This window comes from Gossypium hirsutum, chromosome D09 (genome assembly GCF_007990345.1).
Source record: "Gossypium hirsutum isolate 1008001.06 chromosome D09, Gossypium_hirsutum_v2.1, whole genome shotgun sequence".
NCBI lineage: Eukaryota > Viridiplantae > Streptophyta > Magnoliopsida > Malvales > Malvaceae > Gossypium > Gossypium hirsutum.
In genome coordinates this window covers 6,315,288-6,336,281 of record NC_053445.1, presented here as the reverse complement: position 1 = coordinate 6,336,281, position 20,994 = coordinate 6,315,288, and the positions used below count along the sequence as shown (strand labels likewise).

Genomic DNA, 20,994 nt, shown 5'->3' with positions numbered 1-20,994 from the left:
CAATGGTATGATGCCTGATGCGGTCGTTGAAAGCACCAAAAATATCCTATCCCTAATAAATAATGAAAAGAATAGTAAAAGAGAAGTAGGGTCAAATCCTCAGGGACTGGACTTGCAAAATATCTTGTTTCGTGATATCCCAGGCAGAGTCTTGCCCAAGACAACCTGCGTTCCTAAAAAAATAAAAACAATAGAAGAATTAAATTGTTGGATCTAGAAACGAAAAATAAAATAAAAACAGAATTAAGAATATTGAATTGAAAATTAGAAAAAAATAAAAAATAGAGTTGAGAGAAAGAAAATTCTTATGGGAGATTCCAGCCTCCAGTTGTCTCGTTCCGCCTTGGGTTAAATCCTCGGCTTTTAGATGATCCTTCCCAAACCGAATAAGCCAGTTATAGTGGAAGAGGACGCCTACGACCACCAGCTCCAATGATTTAGACTTATAATTTGGTGGAACCTGACTCTAGCCAACAATCGCTTCTGTGGGATCGTCTTATGCTAGATCAACGCTTCTCAATGGCGAATCCCACGCCATTTTGTCTCTTGGGCTCGCCAACCTCTGACGCAGTAAGCTAACGAACCGACTGTGCAACCTTCCTAAAACATACAAAGCGGTCGCCTTTGCATACGTTGAAAAGCTTACTTCTTAAGGGACATGGACGGAAGCGTCAGCCCCGTAGTGCGGAGAAACGATGAATACTCGTTGAGAAGGCTAAGTACGGATTCTAAGCCTCAATAACCCTTTTGGGGATTTTTGACAACCTTCGGCTAGATGGGTTTAGTGGCTCATGGTTGTGGTAGAAAAGAAAATAAATAAAATAAAAATAAAGATTTTATTTAAAAGAAATATGAAAAGAACAAAAGCCTAGACTTTTGGGGAGAGAGTGTTTACAGAAAAAGAAAAGATGGGCTCCCCTTTTGAGTCACTTCACCCCCTATTTATAGTGCTAGGGGAGATATTCTAATTCTACTTAAATTCCTAAAAGATAAATACATTTAATTGAAGATAAATAAAGATAAAATAAAATCCTAAAAATAATCCTTAATAATTATCTCAATATTAATTATCCTAATATAATTAAAATAGAGTTTAATAAAATAAAATCTCTTCTTTTTGCATTTCAACCCTTGTGTCCTCCATGCTTGCACTTTTGGCACCAACTTTTCCTTGTGTCGCACATTGGCCCATTTTATCTCTAAATTCACGCTTTTGGCCCTTAATTTTGCTTTTGCTTCAAATTTAGTCCCTATGAGATAAAAGATCATAAATAGCTCAAATTAGCAGGATCATACTCAGAATAAATACATAATTAATACATAAAAATACGTTATTCTAGAGTGTTATCAATGCCTTTGTCAATATTTAAGTTATCCAGATTGAGCTTTTTATACCTTGATTCGAATCTTTCAGAAGGTCCCTTACTAAAAGGAATGAGGAATTTGAAAGCTTTAAGACGCCTTGACCTCTCCAATAACATATTGATTGGACCTATTCCATCTTAATTTGGAGATTGCACAATTTTGGAAGAACTATATTTGAGTAACAATTATATAACTGGAAGCCTTCCCCCTGATGTTTTTAGTTGTCCTTATCAAAATCTAAATCTTAGTCATAACTTCATCGAGGGAGAAATACCATACCAATTTGATAAAATGGTGTACTTCAGCATTTTGGATCTTAGCCACAAAAATCTAACAGGCATGATTCCTCATTTTTTGACGTCGTTGGAAAAGATCAAATTGTCCTATAATTCTCTAGAGGGTCCTACTCCAAAGCAATTGAGTTTTGCGTTTTCACCTGAGTCGTTTTGAGTCAATAAGCATTTAAGTGGAAGTTTTTGTTATTACAAAACTCTGGTAAGGAAAATCTCGAACACACGATCGGAACTCGAAAAGAAAAAGAAGAAATAGGACAGGGCTCCAAGGCGTGTATCAAGCCACTATCTTTAAGGTTATATTCGCCCCCACTTATCTTCAGTGTGCAAATGAGTTCCAAATAAATTAACCTCGAGGATACAATGAAGCCAATGACTATTTGCGTTTTGCACTGACGAGAATAGTCCACCATGCACTGAGTAATGTGTAACAAAAACTCAATTTCTACAAAGGATTTCTGCAGTAATACTTTATAGAATAATCTAATAATATTAGAAAATGAAGGAAGAGAAGAAATAATATTAGAATTTGTTGATATATTTCCAAATGAAAACCCACTCCTATTTATAGGAATTTTCTTGTCTCTTCATAGAGACATCTTTCAATAGGTGTCTTTATGAATAAATATATAATAATAATTATTCATTTAATTTTGTAACTATTCAGATAATATTTTTTGAATAATTATAATTATTTTTTAAAAAATCAAATGATATAACTTTTGACCAATGACCAAAAGATTTATCTTTTGATTAATTACACCCATTCATTTATAGTTATTGGGATACTATAAATATTTGAAAATGTTCCAACAGTTTTAGAGGCTTCTCCCATTTCATAACGCATCTTACCCAACCCGATAGTTGGATCACAGTATGATGTGCCACAATCTAAACTTAAATGAAGTTAACAGAAGTGTTTGAAATTCAGTTTAAAAAAAATCATGATATTGGCGTAGTCTTTAACACGTCCATGACAAAACACTCAATTCATTTATACGCCAATAATGTAACACTTTTAAACAAACCATTTTGTGAAAGCCTCGTTGGCAGTTAAAAACTATGTTCACACCTAAAATATTATATCATAAACCATAACTTGAATGAAAACACTTACAAATATATATTACTGGAGTTAACAAAGATTTCAAATAACATAGTATATTAAAGCTGTAAGTCATTACAATATTTTTACAACACATTTCTATACGTTAATTTGCCCATGATATGCATGATACAGAACTTAATAGAAGGCTCACAATCAATAGTGCTTTGGAGTAGTCCCTTGACAGATTTTCCTCCTTCAATCCACTCTCCTGAGAAGGAAGAAAATAACAGAGCAAGTTATAACGAATTTAGTGAACGGTGGATGTCATGACGAGAAGAAAACCCTCATCCTAACGATGCGATCCTTCTTCGTCCCGACGACCAAATGCCACGTCGCGACGTGGCGACATGCTCCCCAAGTTTCTCGATTTTTTTTCTCTTAGCTAAATTCTGTTTTTGTTTCTTACTTAAACTCTGATTAATCTAGGGATATTCTAGTCATAAATGCTACGAATTTTAGGCTATAAATAGGCCTTAATTACTCTAGCTTTTACACAACAAAAAATATTAAGATTAAGAGGATTCTGCTCTTTGAGTTTATAGGATTTTTCTTTTGGGGTTTCAGGTTTCTTTTGCTGCTCTCCATCTCTTGTACTCTTTTCTTATTTAGTGAAATATCCCTTTACTCGTGGTATTTTTCTTCTTTAAAAAAGTTTTTTACGTAATTTTGTGTGTTCAATTTTTTCGATTTTCTACTTTATTTACTTGTTCGTTGTATACATAGGTTAATTCCCTACACTTGTTAATCAATAGTCTTACAAAAGTTCATCGGAGACTACAAACCATGTTAACCTTGACTAATGGTTTTACCATAAGCAGATAAAAGTTTTAAAAAAATTAAAATGGATCATGTTTTGCAAATCCCTAATAGTCAGCCCTGTATAAGCATTTACTATTTTCACATCATATATATTTTTCTCCATTTGAACTATTAATTCAACATCAAGAAATTTCTTTCTTTGCATTGCTCCGAATCTAATAAATCTTAAAAAAAAATGTATCCACATTGTTTCTGCAAGTTGCTGAGTAATAGAATAATATTATTTTGTAGTAACAGGGTAACAAAATACTTTTTTATGTTTTTCTTTCTCAATCAAACTTTATTAATAAATGTCCCTATTACAATATATGATCAAACAAAAGCAACCTAGATACTGTTTTAGTGTATAGCATGTAGCACTGAGATTGTTTTCACCAAAAGTACTTATTTCACCATAAAAAATTACTAGAAATTGGGAAAAAAACGAAGATGAGTAAGAGTGAGTGTTTGATCGAATTGAACTGAAACGAATAGAGTGAAAATTTTCGAGTTAGTTGAGTTGACGAGTTCTATTTTGTCATTCTAATTCGATTTTTTTTTTCTGAATCAAGCAAAGTTAAACGAAATTTAAGTTTGAATCGAATCAAATAAATTTATTTGAGTTAAATTTTTAAAGACTTAACTAGATCAAATTAAAATCTTTTTGACAATATGATTAAATTCCAATTTAGAGCACATACATTTGAGCTAATATATATTTGAAAACTCTTTTAAAGAAAAATAGGAGAAATTAAAGATAATTTAGTATGATAAACTTAATTTGGTAATTTGCTTGTTTAAAGCTCCAAAATTATTATTTTGAAGGTTTTTTAAAAACTATATAGGCATTTTTATATAATTTTAAAGAAATTTTTTAAAATTTAAAATTTCTACACTTTTTCTTTATAAAATTTTGTAATTTTTTTTATAAATATTCTAGAGATTATTTTTGTTTGATGTAACACCAGTTTACTCATTTAGAAATTGATAGGGACTAAAAAGTCCTTTAGAGCGTCCAGTTTACTCTCAAAACACAAATACATGTCATGACTCAAAGCACCTATTGCTTTTCTTCATCAGAAACTTCAACCAAGAAAAACACAACTTTTGTTTGGCAATGACTGAAGACTTAAAAGGTATAACATTTTACCTAATAAAATTAAATTAGTTTTGTACGTTTATATTCCTAAATACATCTATTAGCTCATTAAGATAGTAACTGAATACGAAATTATAAAAACGTGATTTTTTATTATTATTTTGTACTAGTCCAAATAAACCTCTCAGGTCTTTATATATATGTATACGTCTTTAAAATTAGGTAGAGAATTGGGAGTAAAGCTTCAATCCTGATCTTAATAGCTATGGCATTCTCTTTTTACACTTGTATTGCTATTTTACTTTTTTTACTCTCTATATCAGTGAGCAGCAGTGAGATTACTAGAGCAACAAATAAGGATTCAGAATCTCTTGTAGCTGAGGAAAAGGTATTGATGGAAACTGGGTGGTGGAGTAACTACAGCAACATAGGTGTTCACCATTGTACATGGCCTGGTGTCAGATGTAGTGCTGCTGGAAGTGTCATCGAGATTGATCTTAGTGGCCATGGTCTGAATGGGGGCATAACACCTCAAATAGGTGCCCTTTCAAAGCTCAAATACCTCAACCTGTCCTGGAATGGTCTTAGAGGTGAGTTACCTTCTTCACTTGGAAACCTCACTCAATTGGCAGTGCTTGACGTTTCTTATAATGAAATTGTTTCCATTCCCTTGGAAATTGAGAAGATGGAGAATCTTGTTACTCTAAATTTGACGAGGAACCTCATTGTTCATATGCCTTCAGCAATAGGTCTTTTGACCAATCTCACCCACTTGATTATGACCTCTAATCCATTGCAAAGCATCATCCCTCCCCATATATGGAACCTGAAAAAGCTGATGACTCTCCATCTCGGAAACTGCCAGCTCAATGGTTCCATTCCACCAAATATTGGAAAGCTGAAGAGTTTGGTTAATCTCCATCTCTCAAGAAACATGCTTGTTGGTCCAATCCCATCTTCTATTACCAACCTAACTAATCTACAGTTGTTGGATCTATCTTCTAATATGCTTGTTGGTCCAATCCCATCTTCTGTCAACAACTTAACCAATCTTGTATCGTTGCTACTTGATGACAACCAACTTAATGGATCCATTCCACAAGAAATTGGGAGGCTAACGAATTTGGTTACGTTGGATCTATCCTCCAATATTCTTTTGGGTCCCATCCCTCCCTCTTTGGGTCAATTAAAGAATCTCAGTTCTCTTCATTTGAGTTTCAACAAAATTTTTGGTCCACTCCCACCAAATTTGGGTAATTTATCCAGACTGGAATCGTTCACTCTTTATCAAAATAAAATAAATGGTTCCATCCCATTAGAAATGAGAAATCTTAAGAGGTTGACTAACTTGGATCTTGGTGCCAATAACTTGAGTGGTCAAATCCCTTCATTTCTAGGTCTTTTGCCCAACATGAGTCTTTTGTGGCTTGACTCAAATCTTTTTGAAGGTTTCATCCCATCAGATATTGGAAAATTAAAGAATCTGAATGTTCTGTATCTCTCTAATAACAAACTCACTGGCTCAATCCCTTCATCTCTGTGTCATTTGACCAATTTGTTTTCGTTGTACCTTGACAGAAATCTTTTACATGGCTCCATCCCTTTTGAAATTGGAAATATGAAGAATCTAATGATGTTAAAACTTGATTCCAATCATCTTTCCAATTCCATCCCTTCATCTCTATTTCATTTACCCAATTTACGGTCTCTATCCATGGCTTCGAATCTTTTGGAAGGTCCTATACCCCAAGAAATTGAGAGCTTGATGTCCCTGCGAGACTTTGATCTCTCACACAATAAATTGAGTGGACCTATTCCAACTCAGATTGGTAATTTGTCAGACTTAATATCCTTAATTTTGGCAAACAATAACTTGAGTGGAAGAATTCCCCTGCAAATTTGTGACTTATCACTAGGCAACCTTGATCTAAGTCATAATTTCATCACTGGAGACATACCGTCTGAACTCCTTAACCTTTCTTATTCCATAAAAATTGATCTAAGCCATAACCTTCTCCAAGGAGCGATACCTTCCCAATTTGGGAGTTTAACACATTTAAGCATTTTAGATCTCAGTTGGAATAATCTAACGGGCATGATTCCCGAATTTCCATTTTCTGTGGAGAACCTCAATTTATCAATTAATTCCCTGAGGGGTCCAATTCCAGATGGATTGTTGCATTTTGCACCCGAGACATTTGCAGGCAACAAGGATTTATGTGGCTCCATTCAAGGTTTCCTCCCTTGCCCTTCATCCCCAACTGTAAACCAAGAAAGAAATAGCAAAGTGAGGCATGATCTACATGTCATTATTATGGTTCCAAGTTTGTTATTTTTTGTCTCAACTTCTGCATTGGTAATATTCATCCTTTTCCGACAATATAGAGCTCAAGCTTTGAAATCTGATCCAAGTCCAACCAAAAATGGAGATTTATTCTCTATTTGGAACTTTGATGGAAAGATTGCGTTTGAAGACATCATCAAAGCCACAGGGGATTTTGATATGAAATATTGCATTGGAACTGGGGGTTATGGCAGTGTCTACAGAGCAGTCTTACCAAGTGGCAAAATTGTCGCTTTAAAAAAACTCCACCGATTGGAAGCTGAGCAGCCGACTTACGATACAAGTTTTCGAAATGAGATCCAGTTTTTAACAGAAATAAGGCATAAGAACATCGTCAAGCTCCACGGATTTTGTCTCCACAATCGTTGCATGTTCTTGATTTATGAATATATGGAAAACGGAAGCCTGTTTTATGCCTTGAGCATTGATGAGGAATCTATGGAATTGGATTGGACCAAAAGAGTGAACATTGTCAAAGGTGTCGCACATGCTCTATCTTATATGCATCATGATTGCAACCCTCCAATTGTTCATCGAGACATCTCAAGTAGTAACGTTTTGTTGAACTGGAAATGGGAAGCTTTTATTTCTGATTTTGGGACTGCAAGACTTCTTGATCCTGATTCATCAAATCGAACTGTAATTGTTGGAACATATGGATATATTGCCCCAGGTGCTGTACCTTCAGTCTCTTTTTCTCTTTTTATTTAACATCATCCATTTTTAGTTTGTACTGATCATTTGTTCTGAATTACATATTAAAATAATATGAGGAAACAAATGGGAAAAGCAAAATTAACATAGATCAAGTATAAATAATTTTTTTTTGTTTTAACTTGAGATTAGAGAATTAAAATGCAACTATACATGCACCTACAATTGAATGCACGATATAAATTAACATGTATTTTCAACTCTTTTTTTTTTCCTTTTGTTTTAAATACAGAACATTCTTATTCATTGGTTGTGACTGAAAAATGTGACGTATATAGCTTTGGAGTGTTGACATTGGAAATATTGATGGGAAAGCATCCTGGTGAATTGTTGTCAACACTATCATCATCATCTCCATCTAGTGTCCAAAATGTCATGCTAAATGAAATTTTGGATCCTCGATTATCACCCCCAAGAAGTCGGAAAATGGCAGGAGACATCGCTTTCGTTGCTGTCATTGCTTTCACATGCTTACGGGCCAAACCCAAAGCTCGACCAACAATGAAGTTAGTGTCTCAAGAATTCCTACATATCAAGTCTCCAATTTCAATGCCTCTTCATGAAATGTCTCTGATTGAGCTTAAGAATCATAAGATGTTTATGTGCGATGAAAGTCACAGATAAATAAATTGTAGATGATCTAGAGCTGCATTTTTATAGCAGGATATTAATATCATATTCTCCTAAATATCTACTCAGGGCAAGGGTGAAGTCAGAAATTTTTTTTACAATGGGTCAAAATTAAATTTTAATTTTCAATAGGCTATATCTTTATAATTTTTAAAGGATTAAAATAAATTTTTATTATTTTTAGGGGACACCAAAGTGCAATTTTACCTTTATTAATTTAAAATTTTAAAATTTCTAGAGGACCTAAATAGACAATTTTCCATTTTAGAGAGATAGGCGCTGCCACCCCTTAGATACACCAGTAACTCAGGCTAAATTTCAAGATTGAACTTGATTTATTTTAACAAATTACCTTATAGATTTTGACCTTGTTTTGGTAAATAATTATCTACCAATGGGAAGTGATAGAGTGAAATTAATCTTCACTTGGGCACAACACTATTATTCATAGTTGCTTTCCAGTTTTTCTACAATTATTTCATTCATTATCATCAATACAGTTAAATTTGCATTGTAAATTGACAAAGGGCAACCATTGAGGACTTTAAAGTTCTAAAAATTGCAGCAGTAATTCATCAAAATGCAACTCTCACTGCAATAAAACTAGGACTTGGGGGAGAAAGTTTATACCCTTCGAATTCAGAAAAAAAATCAAATGCAGTATAATTAATCAGATTCAGAATGAGAGTTTGATATACTTCAAATCAATTACCGTCACGTTGAATAACAATTCCAGCTCATGCATGATGTTCATTTTCAAAATGATATACTTAAATCCCAAAACCAAAAACACTTAATGAAATGGAGAAGAGAAGGGAATGGGCACATTATCAAACATAACTAGTACAACTCGAACCTAGGCCATACCTAAGACGATGAACACTCTAACTATCAAACCATCATATGGAGCCCATTGTATCTTTTTTTTTATTGATTACTAAGAATTTTTTTAGCCAAATAAAAAAAAAATCAATAAGGGGAAATTCCAGCACCAAATATGAAAAAGTCTTAAATCCATTGTGTGATTTGATTATTTTTTGATCAATTAAAGAAAGGATTAGTATTTCGTACACCTCCAGTATACTTTTTGGTTCTACAAACAGTTTTAAAGAACCATCATGTGTCTTTTTCTTTTTGATATATTTATTTTTATTATTTTACTATACTCTTATAGGATACTTGTCATCATCATGACCTTGCTTACTGAGTCTAAAATCTCCATTAGTGATGTACAATATTTTCCCTTAAATAAATACTAGTTATGTTTATTGAAACATTTAAGATTTAGCTTACAAACAAGTATAATTGAATAAAAAGATTTTTCCTAAGTATGGACATGATATGCTTAGTAATCGTAGATTAATTAAGCTTGAGCCTTCGAATTTCGTATTTGACTTCTTCGACTCAATTACTATAGGTAAGAATTTTTTAAAATCCTCCATTTTTCGGGGTATTTCCGCAATCATTTATTTTATTTACCATCAATGTAGTTACAATGATTCTGATGTAGGGGTTAAATGTGCTTTAATGAAAGAAAATGTGTATTTTTAATTTCAATGATTAAAATTAACTGCACTAGAAAATGAAACGAAGCGGCTGAGTGGTTGGAATGGAAAACTATTGTCGATGGCAGGGGATAATAACTCTAGCAAAATCAGTGATTATATTCATCCCTAATTATTTTATGCAATCGGCCCTTTTGCCGAAGGCTATTTGCGAAACTATGGAGACAATGGTTTGAAATTTTATACCGGTTCGTCGATAGATGAACGCAAACCTCATTTAGTTCGATGGAGTGATGTTTGCCAATCACTAAACCATGGAAGCCTGGGCATGCAACAGATTAATACTCAAAACAAATCCTTTATCCTTAAGCTTGGCGTTGAATTATTACAAAACTGAATTCTTTTTGGGTTCGGATCGTTTGAGGGAAGTATAAGATCTCTGAAGATATTCCTAATCAGCTTTGTCGATCTAGGAGCTCTTATGTTTGGAAATCATTGACAAGTTTGGGATGATTTGATAAGAAAACGTTTGTTGGGTTGTGGCGAATGGGAAAATGGTGAAATTCTGGATGGATTCATGGATCTCTGAGTTGGGGTCGCTTGTGAATTTTAGTCAAATACATATTGTGGATATAGGGGCAATTATTACCGGTATGGCGAATATCAATGGCAATTATGGCGTAAATTTTCGAGGAATTTAAGCAATGAGAGCTTAATGAATGTGGGTAATAATACTCTAAAATGAAATAATTTTATGTGTTAATTATATATATATTTTGACTATGATTCTAATAATTTGAAATTTTTATGGTTTTTTATCTTGTAAGAACTCAATTGAAGGTAAAAGAAAATTTGGGGGCAAAAAGCGTGAATTTAAAGACAAAATGGGTTAACATACGAAATAGGAAAGAAGTGGGACCGAAAATATAAAGTGTGAAAGACTTGGGGCAAAAATTCAAAGAATTGATTTATGAACATAAGACTTTATTTAAATTCGAATATTATTTTTAGGATTATTATTACGATTATTATGATATTATTTAGATTTAATTTTAAATTATATTTTTATTTACTTTTTAGAGTTTAAAAAAGGACAAATTAAATTTTCTATATACCATAAATAGAAGATGGAGTGACATGAATATTTACTCATCACTTCTGTAAAACACTCCTTCCCCTAAGGCTCTAGCCTTAAAAGGTATACATTTTACCTAATAAAATTAAATTAGTTTTGTACGGTTATATTCCTAAATACATCTATTAGCTCATTAAGATAGTAATTGTATACGAAATTATAAAAAACGTGATTTTTTTTTTTAATTTTATACTGGTCCAAATAAACATCTCAGGTCTTTATATATATGTATACGTCTTTAAAATTAGGTAGAGAATTGGGAGTAAAGCTTCAATCCTGATCTTAATAACTATGGCATTCTCTTTTTACACTTGTATTGCTATTTTACTTTTTTTACTCTCTTTATCAGTAAGCAGCAGTGAGATTATTAGAGCAACAAATAATGATTCAGAATCTCTTGTAGCTGAGGAAAAAGTATTAGTCCAATCCCATCTTATGTCAACAACTTAACCAATCTTGTATCGTTGCTACTTGATGACAACCAACTTAATGGATCCATTCCACAAGAAATTGGGAGGCTAACGAATTTGGTTACATTGGATCTATCCTCCAATATTCTTTTGGGTCCCATCCCTCCCTCTTTGGGTCAATTAAAGAATCTCAGTTCTCTTCATTTGAGTTTCAACAAAATTTTTGGTCCACTCCCACCAAATTTGGGTAATTTATCCAGACTAGAATCATTCTCTCTTTATCAAAATAAAATAAATGATTCCATTCCTTCAGCAATAACAAAGCTTAAGAGATTGAGTAATCGAGGTGGGGTGCATGGGTTGTCACCCCTCTTTGCGTCAGAAGGGCCAATACATTCTTAAGAAAGAAACGAAGAAAAAAAAGAATTGTATTTGGGGATGAAAGGTGGATCGAATAGGGTGTCTTGGTAAGTTTAGTAAATTACCTAATTTTCAAGAAATAATCCAAGTCGATTTAATTTTTGTGTGTTTAAGTTAGAGTACTTCTTCGGTTTTACCTAAAGCAAGCTAAAGGTTCACTTTATTTTCATATGCATTATGCCTAATTTTTATAAAACTTTAGAGTGATACTTCTTTCATGGTAAAATCTAAATTACACAGAGGGATAGGAACCATATTTGAGGTCAAACATGGGCTAAGTAGGGGGAAATATGATAATACTCTAAAATGACATACTTTTATGTGTTAATTACATATATATTGAGTATAATCCTACTAATTTGGGATTTTTATGGTTTTTTTCTTGTAGGGACTTAATTGAAGGAAAAAGGAAATTTGGGGGCAGAAAGCATAAATTTAAAGATAAAATGGGTCAGCACGCGAAATAGGAAAGAAGTGGTGCTAAAAATACAAAGTGTGAAAGACCTGGGGAAAAATTTGAAGAAGAGATTTATGAACATAAGACTTTATTTAAATTCAAATTTTATTTTTAGGATTATTGTTAGGATTATTATGGTATTATTTAGATTTTATTTCAAATTATATCTTTATTTATCTTTTAGAGTTTAAATAGGAATAAACTAGGTTTTCTATGTACTATAAATAAGGGATTGAGTGACATGAATATTCACTCATCACTTCTGTAAAAAGCTCCTTCCCCCTAAGGCTCTAGCCTTTTTGTTTCTTTTTCTTTCCAATAAAATTTCATTCCATGACACTGATTTTTTTCCCCCGAAAGCATGAGCCATTAAACTCATCTAGCCAAAGGTTAACAAGAGTCCTCCAAAAGAGTTCATGAGGCTTAGAACCCACACTTAACCATTCTTAACGAATATTCATCATTTATTTGCATTACTAGACTGACGCTTCTGTCCATGTCCTTCCAAAATTAATCTTTTCATCTTATGAAAAGGTGGCCGCTTTGTATATTTTGGGAAGGTTGCATAGTCGGTTCGTTAACTTATTACGTCAGAGATTGTCGAACCTAAGAGACAAAATGGCATGGCATTCGCCATTGAGAAATGGTGATCTAGTGTAAGATAGTCCCACAAAAGCAACAGTTGGCTAGAGTCAGGTTCCTCTAAATCGTAAGGTTAAAACCTAAGTGGAACTGGTAGTTGTAGGCGTCCTCTTCCACTATAATTGGCTTTTTGGGTAATGAGAAGGCTCGCCTAAAAGCTTATGATTGAACCAAAGGAGGATCGAGATAATCAGAGGTTGGAATCCCGCAAATCGAAGAATCCATTCCCTCAACTCTACTTCTTTTTACAATCGCAATTTCAATTTATTCAATTTTAAGTCGTCCATATTTTTAATTCTATTCTTTTATTTTTTTCCCAGGTCAGACGTCTTTCTTGGGTATGACTACGCCTAAGATTTCGTGGAACAAGAAGTTGTAGCAATCCAGTCCCTGAGGATTTGGCCTTACTTCCCTTATATTATTCTTTTCGTTATTTCTTAAGGATAGGTTATTTTTTGTGTTTCCAACTACACAACAGTGGTAGTGGTTCCAGCACCAAATTCAAAAGCTGGGTATGACAGAGTTGTTTGGAAATGGACCAAACATGGCAGATTTTTAGTCATGGACATTGATGTTTGTTGGGGATATCAGCCAAAGCTAGAAAAAAATGAAGTGAAGAGAAACGAATGAAAATGATCAAAAACTAAATTTCATTATTGATTTCATTAAGTCAAATATATGAGTTACAAAGTAGTTACCTAATGTATAACTACTCCCACTAATTACATTAAAAAATACATAACTTATCTCACACACAAAGTAAAGCTGACTTATCAGCCAAAACATCACCTAAACATCATTCAAATTAGCAAACTAGTCTTAGTGTTTCAAATGTACAAATTACAAAATGAACTAAGCTAGTTACATGTTAAACAAAAGATAGCTGTTGCACAAGTTGAGCTTCAAAACATCTCTGATGTTGCATTGCAAGCTAAAGTTCAACACTCGTTCTTGGACTATATGCAACAAAAACCAATATTTCTTTTTAAATTATCCAACTTTGAAGTACTAAGAGGCTTAGTCAAGATATCAACAAATTGATTTTCAAAGCTGCAATGGATCAAATTAACTTCTTTTGATTGTTCAGACTCTCTAACAAAATGATATTTAATCTTACAGTGCTTTGTTTTGCCATGAAACACAAGGTTTTTTGCTATGGAAATAGCTGGCTAATTGTTAACATTAATTTCAGTAGCTTCTTCTTGGCTCTCATTTAAATCACATTAGAGCTTTCTTAGCCAAATAACTTGATTGACAGCAACAACTACTGCAATGTACTTTGTTTTTGCTATTGATTGAGCCACAATTTGTTATTTTATTGAACTCCAACAGAAGACCCTTGAGCCTAGAGTGAAAAAGCAGCCCAATATGCTCTTCATATCATCAATGGACCCTGCCCAGTCACTATCAAAGTAGCCTATCATCTTGAGCTCTTCTGTTTTCTCAAAATTTACCCTATAGTCCAAGGTTCCTTTCACATATCTTAAGACTCTTTTAGTTGCCTTAAAGTGAACAACATTGCAACAATGTATGAACTATAGGAGGCTAATAACAAGCATGATATCATGCATTGTAGCTGTCAAATAGAGTAGGCAACGTACAAGACTTCTATACCCTTTCTCATAAACTTTTTCATGGTTGCCATTATTGGCTAGCTTTTCACCTTGAGTCACTGGTGTGCTAACATTTTTGCAGTTTGTCATGCAAAATTTTCTTAAAATTTTCAAAGCAAATGCTTGATGATTTATAAAGATAGCGTGATCAAACTGCTTTACTTCTATGCCAAGAAAGTAAGTTATCTCCCCTAAGTTAATCATTTCGAACACATCTTGCATCTGCCTTTCGAACTCTTCAACCAACTTCCTTTTACTACCAGTCGTTAGCAGATCATCTACATATAATGACACAATCTATAGGGTTTCATTCTATGATTTCTTCATATAGAGAGTAGACTTGCTGATGCTCTTCTCGAACCCAACTCTAGACAGATAGGCATTGATTTTGTCATATTAGGCCCTTAGTGCCTGCTTTAGACCATACAAGGCTTTCTTGAGCCTGTAAACTTTATGCTATTCACCAAAAACCTTGAACCCATCTGGTTGTTAAATGAAGATTTCTTTCTTGAGAAAATCATTCAGAAAAGTAGACTTGACTTCCAATTGGTGCACTCTCCATTGCTTTGGTATAGCCAAGGCAAACAAAAGCCTTATAGTATCTAACCTTGCAACTGGAGCAAAGGTCTCTGAGAAGTTAATACCATACTGTTGGTTGTATCCCTTCACTACGAGTCTTGCCTTGTGCTTGTTTAAAGACCCATTAGTATTGTACTTGACCCTAAACACCCACTTCACACTGATGATTCTTTTCTAGATTGGCCTATCAACCAGTTCCTATCTGTTGTTCTTATGTGTCATCTCTATTTCAGCTTCCATTGCTTTTTTCTAACAATATTCTTTAGTAGCCTCATCAAAGTTTGAAGGATCCAATATTGCCACATCACATCTTTGATAGATGTTAGTGATGATTCTTGCACCTCTAACATGTATATCATCGAATCCATCATCAATATGTTCTTCTTCTTCAACTAGTTGGGGATTATTGTCTTATTAACCTTGTCCACACAAGCTTGTATCTATGCCATTCCAGTTCCATACATTTCTTTCATCAAACTTCACATTCTTACTTACCAGAACCTTTTTTATAGAAGGATCGAAGACTTTGTACCCTTTCTTTGTGCTACTATAACCAACAAAGATCTTTGGTACAGACCTTCTTTCCACTTTTGTTATCTTCTCAACTAGAATAAGTGTATAGCAGACACAACCAAACATTTTTAGGTGAGAAATAGTTGGCTTGTGTCCAAACCAAGCTTCAAAAGGAGTTTTATCTTTGACTATATTTGTTGGTAGTCTGTTGAGTAAGTACACTAAGGTGTTTACAGCCTCAACCCAAAAATTGCTTGGCAATTTGCTTTCAAACAGCAGACATCTAACCATGTCAGTATTGTTCCATTATTCTCTTAACAAACACCATTCTGCTGAGGTGTATAGATTGTTGTCAGCTGATGCTGAATTCCAACTTGCTTACATAATTTCTAAAACTTTTCTGACAAATACTCACTTCTATTGTCTGATCTCAAGGCCTTTAGCTTGCAACTTACTTAATTCTCTACTAAGGCTTTGAACTTGCTAAATACTTCAAGTATTTTTTATTTTTGTTTCAAAAAATTCACCCAGCAGAACCTTATGCCATCATCTATAAACAGCACGAAGTACTTTTTGTCATTTAGATAAGAGGTCTTCATTGGTCCACAAATGTTAGTATGGACCAATTGAAGCTTGTTTTGAGCTCTCCATGCCCTGCTAACTGGAAATGGCAGTCTCATTTGCTTCCCAAGTTGACAAACCTCATAAACTCTATCATTGACTTTAACCTTGGACATATCTTCAACCAGATCCAACTTTTTTAGCAAACCAAGTGACTTATAGTTAACATGGCCTAACCTTTTGTGCCATAAACAAGCCACATAAGCCAAACTAGCATAAGCCTTCATTCCTAACTGATTCACATCCAACATAAAACATCTCTCAGTCATAGCTACTGTCACTAATTTTTGACCAAAGAGTCCTTAATCACATAAGACTTATCATTAAAAGTAAAAGAGTAACCTTTCTCTATTAACTGACCAATACTAAGCAAATTTTGGTCTATATCAGGTATAAAAAAGGACATTTGAAATTATTTTGTTGCTTGAGTGTGTACTAATTACAACATTGTCTCTGCCTTTGGCCTCGATGAAGTTTCCATTCCCTATTTTTACTTTAGAGACAAAATAAGATCTCTGAATGACCTTTCATCAGATGCCATATGATAAGTACAACCACTATTTATCAACCAGTCCCTTTTAACCTTACTTGAGGTTGCAAAATAAGATGTAGTGAAAAAATGCTCCTTCTAAGCTTAAATGTCCCTAGTAGCTTGGGCTTGGATTTGTTGTTGCAGTTGTCCCCTTCCTTTTTTTAACAAACATTTTCAATGTGACTAAACTACTTGCAACTGCTACACTAAATGTTAGGTCTGTACTAGCAGTACCTCTCTAAGCGTGTGGACTTCTTGTGTTGAATGCATGTGGGAAACTTTTCTTCTCAGTATCCCTCTTTGGTTTCTCCTTTTTATCAAGCCAAGGTTTCTTTCCCTTATAGTTCGAGCCTGAGGTTTCTTTGTTTCTTGCTTAGAAGGCTCTTTCAGGATACTCCTCCAGCCTGTTGACCCTGCTTTGCTCTGGTGCATAAAGATAATTTATCAACTCTGACAGTGAAATAGTTGATAAATCTCTCGAGTCCTCCAATGAGGAGATCTTTGACTCATATTTTTTAGGAAGGGTTGTGATGACCTTCTCAACAATTCTCCTGCCACTAAAATCATCTCCAAGGAGTCAGAAGTTGTTAATTGTGGCCATTATTTTTTCATAGTAATTCTTAATTTTTTTAGACTCTCTCATCTTTAAACTTTCAAAATCCCTTCTCAGGTTGATCAATTACTGCTGCCTAGTTTTATCAGACCCCAGAAACTCTTCCTTCAGCCTCTCTCAGGCCTGTTTTAGAGTGTTACATGTCATTATCCAAGTGAAGATCACATCAGAAACTTTAATCTGCAAACATGACATTAGTTTTTGTTTCTTAGCACAGTCTTCACTGTGTTGTCTGATTTGTGCTATAGTGGGGTTTGGCTTTCAATGGAGGTGGTTCTGTGTTAGTTTCCACCATATTCCATAGGTCGTGAGCTTGCAGGTAAGTCTTCATTTTCACTACGCATATGTGGTAGTTTTCACCAGCAAAGATAGGTGGTGGTAATGGTGAAAAACTCATGTTGCAGCAACAAAAATAACTTCTGTTTCTTCCTTTTCAAAACACTAAACAAAAGCAAACAACCAACAATAGAGGCCCTCAAAGATGGCAGGCTCTCGATACTATTTGTTTTGGATATCAGCCAAAGCAAGAAAGAAAATGAAGCAAAGAGAAACAGATGCAAAAGTGATCAAAAACTAAATTTCATTACTAATTTCATTGAGTCAAGTATATGAGTTACAAAGTAGTTACCTAATGTATAACTACTCCCGCTAATTACATTGAGAAAATACATAACTTATCTTGCACATAAAGTAAACCTAACTTATTAGCCAAAACATCACTTAAACATCATTCAGATAAGCAAACTAGTCTTAATGTTTCAAATGTCCAAATTACAAAATGAACTAAGCTAGTTACATGTTAAAAAAAACATAGTTGCTGCACTGGTTGAGCTTTAAAACTTCTCTATTGTTGTATTGTAGGAAAAAGTTCAACAATGCTTCACTTTCGGGGTCTATTTTGGGACCGAAAGAAGGTAAATGAGAATGTATTTGGAAGTTAAAAGTTCCTCAATGTGTTAAAAACTTTATTTGGTTGGTTCTTAAGGACCGCGAATCATGAAAGGACGAGGTTTGAGCAACTGCTGATGTTGGTTGTGGTATTTGTAGGTTACAAATTGAGTCGTAGCTACATGCCTGAGGGGTTGTGGTTGTGAAAGTTGTTTGGAATTTGGTAATGCCCTAATATCTCAAGATTCGATTCTTTTATTTCCCTTTAGAGCAATGAGTTCTATTAAATGTGTTGACCAATTTTGTTTAAAGACTGATTTGGCAGAGTGGGTAGTATGTTTAGTATAATATGTTGGAAGTTGTGTGAAAAATGTAAAGTGGATGAGCTAGTAAGACAATGTTGGGCATGGACTAAACATATCAAAAAAGGTTGGGAAAAAACATCTATAAAACAAACAACAAACTTTGGAGAATGATAAATGGATGGCGCATCCAAGCAAATGAAATTATTTGTTAGAACATTTAAACATTGATGATAATTAAAACATATTAACTCCATTTCAATAATATGGAATACCCAAATACTTTATACTTCACGTAAACAATAGAAAAGATATGGTGTAAATAAAGATACATATTCACAACCTTTGATATATAAAATAAAATTTGTTAATATATTATCAAATATTAAATAAATTTGTTGGTGTTAAAAATTGGCCAACCATGCTACTGTGATATTTTTGGTTGAAGTGCATTCAACTTGTAAATATGTTGCAACATATATGCTTGTTGTAGCAGCAAGGTTTTTGTTTAATTACATTGTAATTAAACTTAGTTGAAAATGAACAAGCTGATGACAACTTGATACATTTAGGTGTTGAATGACTTAGTTACATTATGTTTTCTATCAGTCTGCTTTCGAGATTTATGCATTGAAGAGGGTTCTCAGGTATGTTAAAGGAACCCTAAGTTATGGAGTTGAATATGTGAAAGAAAAGGAGCTGAAGTTGACTTGTTTCACAAACAGTGATTGGGTTGGTTCTGTTGAAGATATAAAGAGCAATTTAGGGTACTTCTTCACTTTGGGATAAAGTGTATTCAGTAGGAGCTCAAGGAAGTAAGGAACTATTGCATAATTAACCGCTGAAGCTAATTACATCGCAGCAGTTGTAGCAGTAAGCCAAGCACTTTGGCTAAGAAAGTTGATGTCTGATTTAAATCTTGAGCAAGTGGAAGCAACAGAGATATATTGTAACAATCAATCTGTTGTTGCAATTGCAAAGAACCCTGTCTTCTATGGCAAGACAAAACACTTCAAGTTAAAATACCACTTGTTAGAGATGTCGAGCGATCAAATGAAGTGAAGCTAGTTAATTGTAGTTCAGATGTTCAACTTGCTAGTATTCTCACAAAACCTCTTAAAATGTTGAGGTTCGAGAGGCTAAGGCATGAAATTGGAGTTCGCAGCATTATGGTTAAGGAGGGGTGTTGTGAAATGGCCATTCATGCAGTGGCAAACTCAACCTGCAAAGCCACGAGCTCACTTAAAGTTGTGAGTTCAAACAATTCTATGAGCTCTACACTTGCAAGCTCATTTAAAGTTGGAAACTCATTGAAAGTTGCCAGCTCAACTCATGTTTGATGTTTTTAGGTACTAATTTACCTCATCAGTTTGTGTTGTAAGTTTTAACTTTGCATTTTCAAGGTGGTTTAGTGGGATTTGTTGAGTATTTGTAACCACTTCACCTACATGTATTGTAATTCATATGAAATGAAAGATGATGAGAATTTGATAGCAAGTCAAAAAATCTACTAAGTATTTCCTTTGTTTTTCTCTCTATTTTTATGTTCTCTCAACTTTTCAAAACACTAATAATTGGTAGAAGATCTCGATTGTAGGAAAACGTCCATAGTAGTTTGTAAAGGGGTGGCATTTATTTAAAGACATCTCGAAATGAGAGAAAAAATTTGTAAGTTAAATTAAATATCTAAATTTTATAGTGTGGTGGATAAAAAAATAGCTTAGAAGTGTGTAGATTGAATAAGAAGTTTGTGTAAAGCAATGAAGATGAAGATTCAACTACAGAATGATCAATTGTTTTCTAAAATTTTCAATGGATACCTTTGGTTTGAAGATTTCTAGAGCAGATGGTTTGATGAAGATAAATTTGTAACCATTCATTAACAAAATGTGGTTTTCTATAATAAAATAGAATAGCTTGGAAAAAGTTCAGTACATTTAATGTGCATAGCAATAAAATATTTATCATGCAAGCTAAGGAGATTTTATATTAAAAATTATAAAATTGGAAATTTTAGTTTATAATAACATATCTCGGTCTAAATTTTACCCTAAGTAATCCCTATCTATATCATTATAATCCCATACACACATCTATCCCCACTAATCCCAAAACTTTTTTCTTTCAAATGCCCCATCTCTTCAAAAACCAAAGCTCTAAAAACCCAAAAAATTCTCATTTCGTCCTTAAAATTTTGATTAAAAACAATAGTATCAATTAAATTCTTATTATGTTCTAACATGTTAACTCTTCAGTCCTCAGTCAACCATAGAGACAAACCACCACTTATACCATTCGTCCTTAAATCTTAGTCTCTTCCTAACTCCTTAAGAACACGAATTGTCAAGATAGAGCCCAATCCCTTAGGTCTGTAGACCAAGTTTTTAGAGATTTTTAAGTTCAATGTTTGTGG

At 33.7% G+C, this 20,994-nt stretch overlaps 2 protein-coding genes across 2 annotated transcripts; both read left to right on the top strand.

Annotated features, from left to right (window-relative positions):
• The first annotated feature begins 4,681 nt into the window (after window positions 1-4,681).
• On the top strand, window positions 4,682-6,271 carry LOC107894536 (probable leucine-rich repeat receptor-like protein kinase At1g35710). The gene is made up of 3 exons (XM_041100159.1): window positions 4,682-4,700; window positions 4,987-6,152; window positions 6,242-6,271. Exons 1-3 carry the CDS (start codon window positions 4,682-4,684, stop codon window positions 6,269-6,271), a joined length of 1,215 nt encoding a protein of 404 aa, XP_040956093.1.
• A 51-nt stretch (window positions 6,272-6,322) lies between these two features.
• LOC121220726 (MDIS1-interacting receptor like kinase 2) lies at window positions 6,323-8,345 on the top strand. Its single transcript, XM_041100158.1, has 2 exons — window positions 6,323-7,680; window positions 7,954-8,345. The coding sequence occupies exons 1-2, from the start codon at window positions 6,378-6,380 to the stop codon at window positions 8,343-8,345; spliced, it is 1,695 nt and encodes a 564-aa protein (XP_040956092.1). The 5' UTR covers window positions 6,323-6,377.
• The last annotated feature ends 12,649 nt before the right edge of the window (window positions 8,346-20,994 follow it).

Bases quoted from the DNA above. Each gene is read 5' to 3' on its own strand.
- LOC121220726 (XM_041100158.1), top strand. From the start codon at position 6,378: ATGGCTTCGAATCTTTTGGAAGGTCCTATACCCCAAGAAATTGAGAGC. The intron at 7,681-7,953 runs GTGCTGTACCTT...TTTTAAATACAG, and splicing joins ATATGGATATATTGCCCCAG to AACATTCTTATTCATTGGTT.
- LOC107894536 (XM_041100159.1), top strand. The intron at 6,153-6,241 runs GTTCTGTATCTC...GTACCTTGACAG, and splicing joins GAAAATTAAAGAATCTGAAT to AAATCTTTTACATGGCTCCA.